Source organism: Syzygium oleosum, unplaced genomic scaffold (assembly GCF_021117445.2).
Source record: "Syzygium oleosum isolate NSW1041296 unplaced genomic scaffold, Sole_v2.1 Sole_v2.01, whole genome shotgun sequence".
Classification (NCBI taxonomy): Eukaryota; Viridiplantae; Streptophyta; class Magnoliopsida; order Myrtales; family Myrtaceae; genus Syzygium; species Syzygium oleosum.
This window is the reverse complement of record NW_026607485.1, coordinates 34,891,499-34,907,505: the sequence shown is the minus strand read 5'-3', so window position 1 is coordinate 34,907,505 and position 16,007 is coordinate 34,891,499. Positions and strand designations below refer to the sequence as shown.

At 39.5% G+C, this 16,007-nt stretch overlaps 2 protein-coding genes across 4 annotated transcripts; one reads left to right on the top strand and one right to left on the bottom strand.

The window, feature by feature from the left end:
* Positions 1-216: 216 nt before the first annotated feature.
* LOC115681420 (probable transmembrane GTPase FZO-like, chloroplastic) lies at positions 217-9,831 on the bottom strand. Of its 3 annotated transcripts, XM_030605367.2 has the most exons (11): positions 9,234-9,827; positions 7,312-7,868; positions 7,096-7,164; positions 5,484-5,681; positions 4,337-4,468; positions 3,590-3,676; positions 3,025-3,465; positions 2,777-2,944; positions 2,262-2,492; positions 1,471-1,586; positions 217-724 (listed from the first exon to the last, which is right to left on the bottom strand). In XM_030605367.2, the coding sequence occupies exons 1-11, from the start codon at positions 9,772-9,774 to the stop codon at positions 442-444; spliced, it is 2,823 nt and encodes a 940-aa protein (XP_030461227.2). In that variant the 5' UTR covers positions 9,775-9,827; the 3' UTR covers positions 217-441. The 3 variants fall into 3 exon arrangements, with proteins under 3 accessions (XP_030461227.2, XP_030461243.2, XP_056170899.1); XM_030605383.2 differs by lacking the exons at positions 217-724; positions 1,471-1,586 and having other exon boundaries at positions 2,273-2,436; positions 9,234-9,831; XM_056314924.1 differs by lacking the exons at positions 217-724; positions 1,471-1,586 and having other exon boundaries at positions 2,273-2,427; positions 9,234-9,831.
* Positions 9,832-12,330: 2,499 nt separating this feature from the next.
* Positions 12,331-15,790, top strand: LOC115678807 (uncharacterized). Its single transcript, XM_030602252.2, has 5 exons — positions 12,331-12,536; positions 13,575-14,039; positions 14,155-14,238; positions 14,342-14,413; positions 15,265-15,790. Exons 1-5 carry the CDS (start codon positions 12,489-12,491, stop codon positions 15,508-15,510), a joined length of 915 nt encoding a protein of 304 aa, XP_030458112.1. The 5' UTR covers positions 12,331-12,488; the 3' UTR covers positions 15,511-15,790.
* The last annotated feature ends 217 nt before the right edge of the window (positions 15,791-16,007 follow it).

Sequence of the window (16,007 nt, the reverse complement as noted above, 5' to 3'; positions counted from 1 at the left end):
CAGCTCGTACAAATAACCTGATGCAGCTTCAGGTTTGATGCATCAAGGAAAGGCTCGTGTAGAAAGGAAGACCGACAGTGAATTTGTGTCCTGCCAATCACTACAATGATTCAAACGTCTCATGCTGGTCGATAACTCCCTCTCACTAGTAATGACGACGTAACAAAAACGAGTGTTTTGCTGTTTTATTTATGCAAATATTCAGAAACCACAATGTCCAAAACCAATTTCCTTGAACATTTCAATATATTACATGAATATGCTGATCTTCATACATTCAGAAGGAAAAAAAATTACACAGCGGAGTAGTTCTTGAATGCAATGCTCAAATACACTGGCCTAACTTCACTTCACTCCTGTAAAAAGAAAATCTACATCTTCGTTGCAAATCGTGCCCCCCTCTCGTGTCTCGAAATGTGGCAAACAAAACCCGGAAAAATCTCATGATGTGTGAAGATTTTGAATTTCTACTTGCAGCATGCGAAGTCTATCCTGAACAGCCGACAGTTCATCCTGCATTTTTAATATCTTATCCAGTCTACTTTGTGCTGCCTCTTGATGAGGCTTGCTGATGTTGTTTATGAAGTTCTCCATATTCATGACGGTATCGAGGAGATCCTTCTGCATGGCCTCTTCAAGATCGCATGCCAAAGCATCAACAGTCTTGTTCACCTTATTCACCACCGCTTGCCTGCGGGCCGGGAAGTTTGAAATTGCTAATAGCCTGTCATTGAAAAATAAGATTAGATAGAAGATAAAAAAAGGAATAGAGGACTACAATAATTTCAGAACTTCTGTTTCAGCCAAGAAAAGATGAGTTGCAGACACACGACAACAACACCCAGATGATACAGAATTCAAAGGCAGGGACATCATTTTCACGCTATCCAATTCAACATCACCCCTCTTTATCAGTCCATGAGGAACTACCCCCAACTCATTGATACTTAAATACCAAAGTCCCACATTACCACTTTTCTGAAAGAAGGCATTGATTTTTCAAGTAACGTCGCAATCATCCATACTTTGTAGTTCAAGAGCTTTATGAGCTGGGCATGAGTCAATAGGAATGCCTCGCATTGAGTAAACGTTACTTCATCTCATATGCAAAAAAAATATATATAAAAGTAAAATATAACTAACATGTGTATCCGCAATGGAAAGTCCTAATAGAACACAAAATTTTCTAAATGCGGGAGTGGCAAGGAACTTAATCTACGTATGCCTTTCTGAGATTAGGTGGAAAGGAACTTCCAAAGCCACATTACAGACAAAAAATGAGGTGCAAGTGATATTTTAATGTTCGTGGCCGAGTATATAAGAGGGACAAGAGTGGAACATGAACTGTCAATCACAACAAGGTGCCGCCCACATTGAGAAGAGAGTCAAATGGAACTTTGAAAAAGAAAGACTCAGATTTTGAAGACAATATATAAATGATGTGGTTCAAATTGGAAGGAGATCCATTACCCGCCAGCTGAGCAAAGGCCAAGTGCCAGAAGATCTTCCAGAGTTGTAGGTAACACAGATGTCAACAGGGAAGCAGACAACCCTGCTGCTCCTAGCCCACCAAAAGTCCCCAGAAACTGAATCAAAGGCATATCCCACATCAGCTTAAGTGTATGGCAATGTCAAATAAAATGAAGAAAATGTTCTTTCTTACGGTCAAAAAATGAAGAGAAACAAATGTTAAATCACTAATTTTGTGACATATCTAGTCAATTAACAGGTATTAAATGTCAAAAAGTTTTTAGGAGAGGAAAGGAATCCCAGTTTAATTAGAGGGTATTTGCATCTGAATCAGGGAGGTTCTCCAATAGGAGAAAGAAAGGTTCAGCAAACTGATTATGGCGGAACTGCCATAACAAACTGATTACTAGGGAAACTTTGAGATATGCTTCCCTGACTCTGCATATCCGAGAATAGTACATACCTATGCAGAAATACTAATTACATAGATTCTGAACAGTCAGTGATTAGATATGAATGAATTGAGTACCAATTACACCGCATTTTTTCAGGTGATTCATAAGAACATATAGCACTTGAACAAAAGGAATTGCCCACCAAATCTAGCAGTCCAGTAGAAAAAACGATCCTTAAAAAAGGGCATTGGCATAGATGAATAGCACAACACATCTAACTATTGACGTGATCCAAGCTAAATTTCCATTTGCTTGGCAAAAGAATGTAATACGAGTAGTCGCAACAACCCATTCATGCAGGTGTTGAGCTCAAGAATAGTGGGAAACAGAACTCACCACTTCTCGAATTTCTTGGTCGAACGTCTTAGAAGCAGAACTGGCACTGAAATTTTCTATGACTTCCAGACACTGTTCATCTAACTTCCGCGGCAAGTCAAACCTCTCCAATGTCATCTGAGTGTTCGAATATACTAACGATGGCCATCTTTTTTCAAAAGATTCCCTGTAAAGCCTGCCTTGACTGTCATTGCTCGAGTGTAACCAACTCACATAGTCTATTAGAAGTTTCTACACAGTAAAACATCCAAAGCACACCAATAAATGCTAATTTGAACCAGCTACTCCTACATAAATAAGTAGAAACAACGGCAGGATATATGTATGCTTTACTTCATCGTTAAAATAGTACATTAGTTAAATTACATGAGATCAAGCTGAAAAGCCGGCACCTAGATCTTCTTAGACTAAAGAATTTAGAATAATTAAAAAACTAAAAGATAGATGATCCTAACAAAGAGCTGAAATGTATTCTGTGATCTAAAGGGATCCTCAGCAGAGAAGATTTAACTTACATTTGCATCGAGTAGAGCAGGGCCGAGTATGTCATTTTGCACCCTAGAAGTTGCTGGCATTGTAGCTGATTTTTCTCCCTTAAAAACATATGTTGCGACAAGATCTAAATTTGATAACCGTAGGCTAGATTCAGTCAGCTCCACAACACGTGCTTTTGTTGTGTCAACCTGCAATGTGACATACGGTACTTATAACAGAAGGAATAACATGATAGGGTAATAAGAAAGATGGGTTTCTGTGGGGGTACCAGTGATAAGATTTTTCTTCTCCAAGAGATGCTATCTCTTTCCATTTTCATTGCATACTCTTTGACACTACTAACTATGCCAAGTACGGTGTTCATATCCTGGTTGGCATCTTCAAAGTCTTGTCTCAGAACAGTTTCACATGAAGAAACTAACCGCTCAGCAATTCCAATTGGTGTTTCTAGTTTAAGCTTTATTCTTTCCATTCCCATGCTTGTTGAACCATCTAAGAAACTGTACAAGAAATTCTCGAATTTGTAAAAGCTACCGACTCTCCATCGAGAATCAGAGACCAACAAATTTGTATACTCTTTGGCACTCTCATAGGAAGCCGAAAGCTTTGATTCAAGAGCAGATCGTGCAGATATAGGATATAATGCCACATTCTCTGCATTAAGTAACTTCTGCACATTTTCACTGATGAAAGACATAGCTTCCTGAAGCTGCTCCAGTAGCATAGTAAAAGTAGTCCTCAATTAGAGAAGCATAGATTTTACTAAAGTGTCACTGAAATTAAAATAAATAAATGCATAACAAAAAGTCAAGGCATTGAATGGACATTTATACCTCAAGATCATTCTGATAAATGTCAGATTTATTCAGAACAAAGACAACTTTCTTCCTCCATTGCTGAGTGTACCGGAGGAAAGTTACCTAAAAAACATGAACAAAGCATCAAGTCAGTTATTGTTGCAGACTAACATTATAAATAAGTATCTAGCTGTTAAAGTTGCTAAGAAAGCCATTACAAAAGACTTATGAGAAAATGGATGTGCATATTACAAAGAATGACAATGACTAGAGAAATGATTATCAAAAGCTGAAATGGCTAACATAAGGATCTATCAACCGACCAGAAAATTAGATATATAGAAAATAAATGGGCACCTTAGTGCGATAAACCTTGGTTTGTTGTTGTTTCGTTGTTACATAGACAATAAATGATCAAGTAGTAAGTTAAGGATGCTGAGAACAGTACACACAGTACAGAAAACTAATTTTCTTACAAAGATCTATCCCAACACTCTCATTGACTTCATTCCTGAAAAGCTAACAGATCCAAATGACACATGCTATTTTCCACACTGCAAGGAGGAGGAGGTTTACTTGACCCTTCAAAGAGCTTGTTGCTTTCATAAGATGCTATAATACCATGATCAGAATTTAGAGTGACTATCGTCTCCTACATGACTCACAGACACATCAGAAAATTAATTCTAGAACCAAAGTTCAAACTCATCAAAGACAATCATGACATCTTTTTTCAATGCAATGATGAACTGTACGAAGAAAATTACTTTATCTTGAACTTACCTCACTTTCAGTCAATGGACGATCAGCAGAGATTACGAAAATTAGCAAATCTGCACGAGGTATAAATTCCTCAGTGAGGCGTTGCTGTCTTTGGAGAATCACATTTGTTCCAGGAGTATCCACAATAATCATCTGCACACAAAATACATGGATAAATTAGTTTAATGAGGTAAATAATAACAACTGTGAATTATTTGATGAGATAAATAAATCACAATTGTGTGAATTTCTAATTAAATCACATGTCCGGCATGGTAATGAGAAAAAATACACCAGAAAATTGTGGACTTTTGGTGGGTGGAGGGGGGTTCGGGTAGCACTGGTGCCCCCTGCCACCAAACTTTCTTTAATTATCAAGAAAAAGTTTCAACTGTATACTTGAAATTTCAGTTGAGATTTTTCATCACACACACACAACCTAAATTCTGCGTCCCTCATTCCACAAGATCTGAGATAGCTGCAACATTAAGCGTTTCTTTCTCAAACAATCAAACCAGCAGCTTTTCCTTTTAATCAACTGCTCTTTATTTCCTGATCATTGACATCTGATATCAGAAAATAGATCTTGATTTCTCTCAGATTTCTTGGAAAAGAAGCTTTATTTTATATAGTTGGATTTTGAAACGATGGCCCAGGGCACTTCGTCAGTATCCAAAGGAGGAAATATTACAGTTTTCGATACCTTAACTTTTCTTGTAAAGTGTGTAATTAGAGTTTTGAAAGTGAAACTTTCTTTACAAAAATATGCTTATTACCTTATTCATTTGGCAGCCACGAAGATGACACTAGCAACCGATGCACTGAACATCAACCCAGCTACCATATTTTCATAAAATACAACACCGAATTAATTTAATAGGCATTAATTGACGACTTTATGGAGTATCATTGGGCGAGAAATTGACTTTTAACTTTGGCTTTCAGGTCTAAAGTTTTACAGCAAAAGATTGGAAAATGACCAGCATAAGTACTTAAAATTTAAGTGGGAGAAAATTAATAAACAATAGAAATCATTTCTCACCATTCGGAGCCACTCAGCAGAAGAATTTTTTAATGAATAACACATAAAAGTATTATAAAAGAAGATGGAATGTTCACATAATGCACAGCATTAAGCATATGATGAAGACAGATTAGACTTGCTTACTTCTTTAAGGATACGAGCAGGAATATAACATATGTACTGACCATCTGGATGCCTCTCGCAACGCTGTGTCTCATCAGAATCAGATTCGGAATACCGTAAAAAGGTGATCTCATTTGTTGTGGGAACAACTCCCTCTTTCAGATATCTCTTCCCAAGAAGTGCATTGATAAAAGTTGATTTACCAGAGTTAAATTCACCCTGGTGATAAAACACGGAATGAAGAAATCAGAACCAAATCCTCAAGAAAGACTCTGATATAGTCTACAGCACAATGGCCAAGCCAACGTATACTATGAGGCTTCTAATTTGGAACATAATGTTATTAATTTTTGTAAGGTAAGCGCTCGTACTTCCAGAAGATCAAGTTTTACAATCACCTTCCTCATCAGGTTTCTTTTTAAATAGTTGTAAATTTTTGTCGTCTTATTTTGTGGAGCCTCCATTGCATGCCACCAGTCTGCTTGCATTCAACTTTATTTGCGTTGCTTACAGAAGTTCTCATTTGCCAAGGAAACAAAAATACAAATTTGAATAGCATTAAAACATATTAAATGTAAGTGCTTTTGGTTGGCACGTTTGCCACTGTAAAACAAGTAAGACTTGGGAAAGACAGAAATGTGGGAGATAAGGGTGCAACACAACCCCGGTATTGAAGATTTTCGTGATAATAATGGAAGTACATTGTCTGCTCCAAGTAAAATTATTCTCAAGATCATGTCATCCGGACAAAAACATCAAATGAAATGTGCAAAAAGACTCTAGAAAAAAAAATAGCATATTGGTCCTACAGAAAGAAAATTACGATATGAGCAGCTTAATCAATTTATAATTGATTGCATGGATATCATATCTCACCATTCCCTTTATTTTGCAATTCACACTACTATTTGCTAAGACAACATCGAATACATTTGGATACAGCAACAGTAAATTACCAAATTCCAACAGATAATGGTAACTTAACTTGGAGTTTAGTATGCACTGATTTAAAATCAGGATTTCCTTTAAAGTGTTGTTATCTTTGTTCATAAGCAAACATTTGTACTTATATCACTCTTATTCTCTTCCAAACTGCAAATTTTAGAGCTAAAAAAAATGCTCAGGCCCCCCAAACCGCAACTGAAAAACAGTGCCCCCATCGGCACCATATAAATCTACTTCAAGTTCAACTTCAACACATCTTATTACTAGCTCAATGCAAAATTAAGGCCAAAAGTAGTGTCACAAAGAGTTCATAGCTAGCCAGACGTATTCACCTCTGTTATATAATATCATTTATAACTCTCCACGAAGAAAAGGCCAACAAAATTCCTCAACCAACCCTGATAATCAGGACAACTTCAGTTGACTTGGTTTGCTTGCATTTTATTCATCAAGCAGCTTTGTCATGCAAAATAAAACATGACCCTGACAAGCCAAGAAACCTTTATGCCCTGTTGCATTTACGTACTTTTATTTAAGTTTAAAAACTTGTAGAGCAAAATGCAGGAAAAACGAAAAACGATATTAAGCAAAAAGTCTTTCAAATAATAAAATAACTTGTTTGAAATTAAGAGCTAATACCAATGTATACCGTGGAACCAGAATTTGTCGAAGTTCAGCACACAATTACCACTATAACCAGCAAAAATGGCTCATCAATTTGAGAAGTTGCATCAACAAGTAGCGAAACCTCCTCCATCTGTCATTGACAACCAGCAGTATTAGCTTTAGGCAGATACTGGAAAACTGTAAGAACTGATTATGGCTGTGATTATTTAAAGAGTGATATCAATGACTTTGTTCATGTTTTGGCCATAAGCTTCCTTCTAATTATCAAGAACCTCACCTGCGGAGCAGCTTTCTGGAGAACATTTACTGCTTCCAGCAACACTACTTTCTCGGTTTCTATTAGCTGCTTTTCTTTGTCCTCCAACTTCAAGAAGCCAGCAACTCTCTCATTTCTGAAAAAATCATTCCCCATATCCTCCAATCTGACCTTATTGGGGATACCTCGTTCAACTTTTGTGTCCTTCGTCGATGCACTTACAGTCCTGAATAATTGGTTCAGCAAGCCATCAGTAAACAAGTCCAAATCTTTCAATCCAATCACCAAACCACTGGCACCATATTTGATCCACCTCGATGCCTCATCCAATGTTATGCCATTACCACTAAAACGAAGCTTAACGAATATCGGTATCTTGACATCTTCAAACATGGATGACCCAAGGTTATCCACGTGCTTCCCTTCACCAATGTCACATATAATAAAATCAGCACCGTCAGAAGTAGATGCACTTGATGCAGCACTTGCAGTCTGCACATTCCTTGCCACCAATGGGAGAACCACTGATTCATACTTAGAATCTGCCATCATGCTTCTGGCCACAATAGCAGGAAGTCCTGTAAAAAACGACAGAAACAAAATGGACCTTGTTCTATGATGATTTCCATTAGTATCCATATGTCAAAACACTTTAAAGCATGATGCAGTTAAAGCATAGGTCATAAAAGCACCAGTGTAAATGTCTTCAAAAGATGTGTATATTTATAACAAAGATGTTTCCCAAAAGGCAAAAGTTCAATACAGCCCAAATTATAAAGTAGGTCAACATTTTGTTAGAAGCTGAGTCAATACATGTGGAAAAAGATAAATAATTCTCTGAAATCCCCTTTAAAATCTGGTCAACCTTATTAAAGACCAAAGATCAAAAGAGACCTCTTCGACCTCTTTTTAACCGAATACAATCATCTGCCACGAACATTTTAATGAAGCGAAGGTAAAGAAATAAACCCTACTTCAAAGAATTGCAATAAATTTGTAATAGGCTTCATTAACGTCTCTACCTTCCATTCAAAAAATGATGAATATGCACAATGCAAGTGTAGAAAAGAGAATAACTCCCATCAAACCATATTTTCGTGGCAAAGCAGAACTTTCCTTTGGGCTTTACTGATTGATGTACAGCTTGTGAAGAAAAAGGGAGAGAGAGCGAGAGAGAGAGAGAGAGAATAACTCCCATCAAAACCAAATTTTTATGGCAAAGCAGAACTTTCCTTTGAGCTTTACTAATTGTTGTACAGCTTTTCAAAGGATTAGTATCATAAAAGGCTGAATATTTTTGTCCTTGATAAATATCTTTAAAAGAGCAGTTAATGATCACTGCAGTGCATATCATTGTGCATAGGCCTGTAAGAGTGTGCTTAATAACCTTGCTTTTCCAGTCACCAAAGAGGGCGGTCAATTTACCCACCTTGGCCAAATGCATCGGCCCATCACAGACGCTAACACCGAGGCACTAGAGATACAGAAATCAAATTATCCAGGTTCAATTGCAAAAGAAACAGGTTGCCCAAACACGCTTTGTATAGCCTAGGCTAAGTACAACTTCAAGTATTCTGGCCTTAAATTAACTTCTCTTGAAAAAGCACACAGGAAGAAAGCATAAGGAGGCCCTCATAACCGACCACAGAGCAGGACAGACCATTGCAACTAGCTAACTGCACTAACTCACAGATTAAGCATTTCTCTCAACATTTCCACCTATTAAAAATCCACTTCGTGAGGATCTCCAACCAATAGTACTTCTACAGCGTTCTTACACAAAATTCATTGTCCAAGTCCTAAACCACACTCTAGGACTATGAATTTCAAACACCGACACCATGTTGACCACTTCTACCAAGACCAATTGCTAGGCCAAATCAAATTCAAATGCACAACCTCTTCAGCAACAATTAAAATGGCCTCATCAGTCAATCACTAACCTTGATCAGACAGCAGAACACCGCTGGCATTGATCGCGGAGACGATGTCGACCCGCTCGGCGATCAGCAAGTAAGCCCGGTCCCTCACGACCGACTTCAACAGGCAAGCCGCCTCGTAGAGCCTCTTCCCGGTGCCCTCGCCGCCGCCGAGGACGACGATGCCGACCCTGCCCGACACCGCCTCGTCGATCGAGTCGAGCGCCGCCGCCGCCGCGGCAGAGGAGGCGGAGGAGCCATCGAGGACGTCGTCGGGGTCGAGCTGTAGGACGAGGGTGGGGACCTTGATCTCCGGCCGCTTGTAGCCGCCGGGGAAGAGCGTCCGGGGCTGCGGGAGCTGGGACCGACCGCCGACCGACCGGAACCGGTCGCTCGAGAGCGAGCTGCTCGGGGGGAGGCGGCGGCGTGCCCCGCGGTGCGCGGAGAGGTAGCGAGAGAGGCGCGAGGAGAGAGAGCGGGATCTGGGGAAGAAGAGAGGCGCGGAGGCGGCGGCGGCGGCGGCGGCGGAGGCGGAGGCGGCGTGGATGGAGAGGAGAGGTACCATCGGAGGAGTGAGAGAGAGAGAGAGAGAGAGTGGTGCTCCTCTGCTTCGAGTGTGTGTGGCTTTCAGCCGTTTTATCTTCTTATCCATCGGAAGTCGGACGACGGGACCTGCCGCCGCCGCCGCCGCCGACGCCTCGTCTCCCGCCGGCCGGCGCTGGTAAATATTACGAATTTACAGCACGAGGCGGTGATTTCTTTTCATACGCGGCATGAAGTTAAAACATGAGGTAATTAGTTGATTATTTGACCGATAAACGCGGAAAAAAAACTTGAATTTTGCTAATGTAAAGTCAATCGCCGACTCGCGACCGTAAGAATTTATTCGTACTAACGATCTGCCTGCTGCTACATATGCACGACAAGGTTATCGATTTTCATTCGACTTATGAATGTGCAATTGACAAGTTAGCCTCAGCGGGGGCTATCAACATTTTTTTGGGTATTATTTAAGTTATATCAAAGAATGAATAAAATTTTAAACAATACGAAAAAGAAAAAACAGGCCAAGTCCTCGTCGCCGCCTCCGCCCTACCATCGCCGAGAAGGGTTGATAGACCCTCGCCTACAGTAGGCCCCCGGGGTGGGGCCCACTGACCCCCGGCTACCACTCCCCCAGTATCGTTGGCCTTTCCAGGCGGTTGCCCTCACTTGAGTTTTCCTTTTTTTTTGTGTTTTTTTTTTAAAGGTTGATTAGTTTTAATATAATTTAAATAAATTTTGTATTAAAAAATTAGATTTGGACTAAAATGACATCATTTTACCTTTACATTTCATATTTTAGTCATGTCATAGCCACGTATGAGAGAGAGAGAATAATACAAAAAGTTATGTCGACATTTTTCGTTAACCAAGTCAGATGGAATTAATGGAATAACTTGATTGCACCAATTTGATAAATTTTAGAACTTAATTGTACTTTTTGAAAAAAAAATTAGGATTGGATCGCACTTTCATAAGAAGTTTAAGAACTTAATTACACTTTTTTAAAGTTTTATGATCGAGTCGCACTTTCATAACAAGTTTAAGGATTTTGATTACACTTTTTGAAAGTTTTAGGATCGAATCGCACTTTCATAACAAGTTTTGAGACTTTCTACTTGGAAAGAGAGAGTCAGAGAGTTCGAATCTCCACCTTTTGAGGGAATTAGGGGTAGGGATGTTTAATTTCAGATAAGGGGTTCAATTCTCACACTCTGCAAATAAGCTAAATAAAAGATTGAAAGTAAGATGAGAGTTAGAGTAAGGCAAATAAAAAAGTAAACAAAAACTATCGGAGAAGAAAAGACGAGGGATTTTGGAAATCTTGGCGGTTATTTTGAGTTCATTACAATTTTATCCAAAAAAATCCTAAATTTATTGCAATTGTGTTAATTCAATCCTAAACGTTTTGCATTTATTTCAATTCAGTTCATCCGGCCAATTTTGGCCGATCGACGCTAGCCATTCGGCCAACGTTGACATGACAATTTAAAAAAAAATCCGATTTTTTATTTTTCTTTTCAGTTTATTTCTCTCTTTTTTTTCCTTCTCTTCTTTTTTTTCCCCACGAGCTCGTCAACCACTAGGCGAGACCTAAATGGACCTAATTGGCAAAATTAAAAAGTTTATGATTGAATTGACAAAAGTGTAATAGATTTGTAACTTTCGGGACAATTTTTAATAATATATGAAATGGCTTTTCAAGGAATGGTTTTAGTAAAAGTGTAAAGTTGAAGTGATCGTCCCGTTTATTCAATCATTAGCATAATTTAATAGCATGCGTATAGATTAAGATGCAAATTAGGATAAAGAGAGTATCGAGATATTTTTTCAAAGGGCTCTATTAATAAATATCTCGAAAATACTTGTTAACCAAAATTAATAAAAAAAATATTTCTATGTTTAATGTATAGTAAGACTTGTCAAATGAGTTGGTCGGTTCGAAAATAGTCCAACCCAAATAGACCTATTTAACCCGTTTTGACCTATTTCATGTAATATAAATTTAATGACTCGTATCCTACTTGACCCATACCCGACCCATATCGGACCCATATTACTCAAACACTTCCATATTTAATTCAATCTTGGAAAACTCATACCTAAACTGAAATAAGAGTGCAGAGTAAGTGAGCGTGAGAATGAGTAAGGGCGAGAAAGATGAGTCGAGTTTAAATAAGTTATAAACCATTTACGACCAATTTATGACTCTTTTAATACCCATATGATATTTATTCCCATTTATGACCTATTTAGTGAAAATAACTAATCCATTTATGATCTATTTACTAATATACGGATTAAAAAATAGATTTTAAAAGAGGTCGTTGTTAGTAAAATCTTTTTTTTTTCTAAATTATGATTAAATTTCGTAATTTGATTTTATTTGGACCAAAGCACCGATGGTCAGAGAGAGAGAGAGAGAGAGAGAGAGCGGGAAACAGCCGAGGCCCAATCCAGCCTTCGAACGGAACCAACGGCCGAGATCATCGCTCGCGACCGGACAGCGGCAGCCACGCCGTCCGATCGGGAGAGCGCACGTACGGGGATACGATTAAGGGGACGTATCGAATGCCTGATGCGTCATGTCTGGTCTGGTTTCGTTCGAATAGCGCTCCGATACGTGGACGACCGCGATCGCCGTCGCCGCCGCCGTCGCGGTCTCCGAAGCTCCGCGAACGCCATTAAAGTCCTCCTGGTTTTCGCAGAACGAGAGAGAGAGAGAGAGAGGGCGCCATGAGGAGGAAACCGAAGGTCGCGAAGGCTGGAGAGAAGCCTCAGCTGGTAAAGCGCGCTCCTTTTAGCTCTGTGCTGCCACGTCTTCCCGCCGTGTCGCTCGTCTGGTTCCTCGTCGTCCTCGTCCGTCGACGGACGCTGGCTTCTCTGTTTTCGCTTTTGAATGGGTCGAACGCTCGTCTTCCCGACAAGGGTTTCCGACTCGCGTGTGCCGCCGTCCGTCGATCTTCCTTTACGTTTCGTGATGTGGGATGCGCGTCGCGTCTCTCCGCCGGCGCCTGTCGGATCTGTTCGAGATTGTTAGGCTGCTCTGGCGGCAGCGGTGGGGGGCGAATGTGTGTAGGTTTCGTGGGTCTTGGAAATAGGAAGTGAAGGCGTGAAGTTACTGAAGGAGGACGGGTTCTGTAGGGTGGTTTGTTTGTTTGTTTGTTTACTCGTGGTTGAAAGTCTAGTCTCGCGCGATGCTCGGATGGCTTATGCCTCCAAGGTCCTGTTTTCATGTTCTTTTCTCTCTGCTCACCGTTACTGTGCTAAGTAAGTGTTGGTTTGGATATGGAATGGTGTTAGAGGCTGCTCGCAGAAATGCCCACATTTCAAGGCATGCTAAAATGGTTGTTGAGATTGTGTTTAAGGTAAAATGAGAAAAAAATGTGGGCATTTCAAGAGGTCTCTAGGTAATTCTCTTGTCATCCGCGCATGGGGGAAACACAAATCTTGGAGGATTTTGTGAACAGGTGCCCTCTGGTAACCGAATTTCCGAGCTTATGGGTTTTCTTGTGATATGTGCAATTAGTGCTTCGAAAAGTCGAGTTCTTCTTTATCTAATATGCTTGGCAAGTGCCCTGGAATAATGAACTTAAAAAGTAGTCAACTTGTTAAGTTTTGCAGGTGTTGATTTGCTACAGTATCAGAAATTATCTGGTCATGGTAATCTGGGGCCTGGTCAAGTAAATGTTGTTAATTTATGCCAACTCAACCTCCGAGCTGTTTATCATGACTTGTCAACACTTTTTTTCGCATGCATCAAATAAATTGCAGCACAAATCATATGTTAAGTGGCTTGTTTTTGCGTGGCTTTATTGAAAGCTTGAAAGCAGAATTGTCCCTGAGAGAAAGGAAGAGTTGCCGCCTGAAGGTACAAAATCGCCACCAAATGGACTACAAATGCAGTCTGCAAATCCAAATCCTTTGCTGGAAAAAGCGGAACCAATGCCACCGAGTGCAGATTCTTCTGTGGAAAAAACATCAAAGCCTAAAAGGAAAGCGTCTGCTGGCTTGTCTGCCTATAAGAAGTCGAGAGAGAAGTATGGTTCGGTCCGCCGATCTGGACGTCTTCAAAATGCTGTAGTTCCTGCTAGGAGTAAGGACATAGGACCTGTTTTCGAAGATATAACTGCCACTGACAGTGAGAACGAAGATGGGCCACCTTTACCTGAAGAAGATCCATTGCAAAAGCTAAGTTTGAGTGAAATGAGCTTGGAGGCAAAAGTCAATTACCTGCTCAAACAAGTGGAACTACTAGCAAGTTTCATGGAACCTTCCAATTCTAAGGTCCGATATACCTTTATTTACTTGGTCTAGTAGAAAACTCTTTATACTTTTTATGCTGTCTTGTGGAATGATTTTGATGATATTTGTGAACATCATGTTTATTATAATGGTACAGGTGGCTGGGGAATTTTTTCCGAGTGGAAGTGCTTCCAATGCAGATCCTAAATACAAAATTTTGCATATGGATTGTGATAAGAAGGTTGTTGTGATGGCCGCATTGCCAATTCTCCTGTTTCTAGCAAAACAATAGTTCAACTACACTTTTGCTTTCAGCTTATTTATTTCTTTGACTATGAATGCAGATTGAAGCCCTACTACATGAGAATCATCTCCTTACCGTGAAGCTAGAAAATGCTGTCAGCAAACTTGAAATGGTATGGTTTGTGATCCATGGATCTTGTCCTGTGGCTCGTTTGAATTTCCAAAACCTTGCTGCATATGATAAAATTGCTGTTTCAATTAATAGCTTTTTGAACTGCTGCTATTATTGAACCACGAGCCTTCCGAAGACACTAGCCTGTTTCACTCAAAGAGTCAGGTTTGTTTTTGTTTGCATTTCACTGAAAGACATGAATTTGCATTACGTCATTCCCCTTCTGACCATTTCAAGGTGACCTTAGCTTAAATTTGCATCTACTAAAATACGGAATTAGCATGCTTAATATCACTTGGTGTTTGTTTGCTTTCCATAGTTTGAGTAGCATAGAATCTCGAATTGGGCTTCTGGTTTTTTCTTGCAAAGGCTAGAATTTTCTTGATTTATACGTGCTTTTATGAAGTCTGGAAGCATTTGCTGACAAGTCAGCATGCTTCAGTAAGAACTTTATGACTTTGTACTTTTGATCTATTTTGATTTGAGAGCTTTTACGGTTTCAACTAACTACTTTAATTCTAGCAAAAAAAAACTAACTGCTTTAATTAATATGCATATGAGATCTGCATATGGCATTGTTCTACTCGATCTCACTCGTGGAGTTGCTCTTTTCTTTTTCTTTTTTATAGCGCACTGTTGTTAAGATTTCTCTTGTATCCTTTATATGCTGCATGACTCATGCTCTGACAAAATTGGAGTAATTGAGCATTATGCTGGAAACTTGTCCAGTAATTGATCTTTCTGTTCATTTAATTCAAATTTTGGAATCACCCGAAAACATGGTTCTATGTGTCCTTTACTGATTGTGCTTCTTCTTGCTTGGTACTTAAACTTTTGTTCTTCTATGTGCAGTATGAGCAAGGGAACCGCATATTCAGCGAAGTATTGGATAAACTGAAACAAATGGTCGTGCTATTCGATCTGACTAAACCTGCTGAAACAGTTGCTCATGGAAAGCAAACCACACGGGATGGTTCTTTGTCTCCGGGTGCAGTCGGGAATGCTACTTCTCCTAAGAGGAAGATGCGTGATGGTTCTTTTTCTCCAGATGCAGTTGGAAATACTGCATCTCCCAAGAGGAAGAGAGGAGACCGATAGGTGAAACCAAGAAGAGCTGAGTTTCTCAATGGCATGCCAAGCCAAAAATAAAAGAAGAAAAGAGTTCCTCAATGGCATTAGGTTATTCTTACGTTAGCATGTCGGTTAACTGACTATGATACCTCACATTAGATGCTAACTCTATCTGAGCGCAACTCGGTTTCTAGTTGAGATCTCTTTATGCTTTTTAGCTGGTTTTGTTTATGGTGCGTGCATTGTTAAGACATCTTATGTATCCGCCTTCCCTCAGTTTCTAGTTGAGATCTCTTTTGGCTTTTCACTCAATTTTACTATTATCATCATGTCGACAAGAGTTCAGTACGACCTTACCAATTTGATTGGTCTTTTACGATAATCATAACAGAGACTTGGTCAACGGCTTAGCAAAAGGATAATGCCATTCATGATTTTGAAAGAAATATTCTTCATCATCTTCGCTGGGTTTACAAGTCAAAAACAATCTGAAGAGTCTTTGTAAATGACGTAACGTAGGCTCG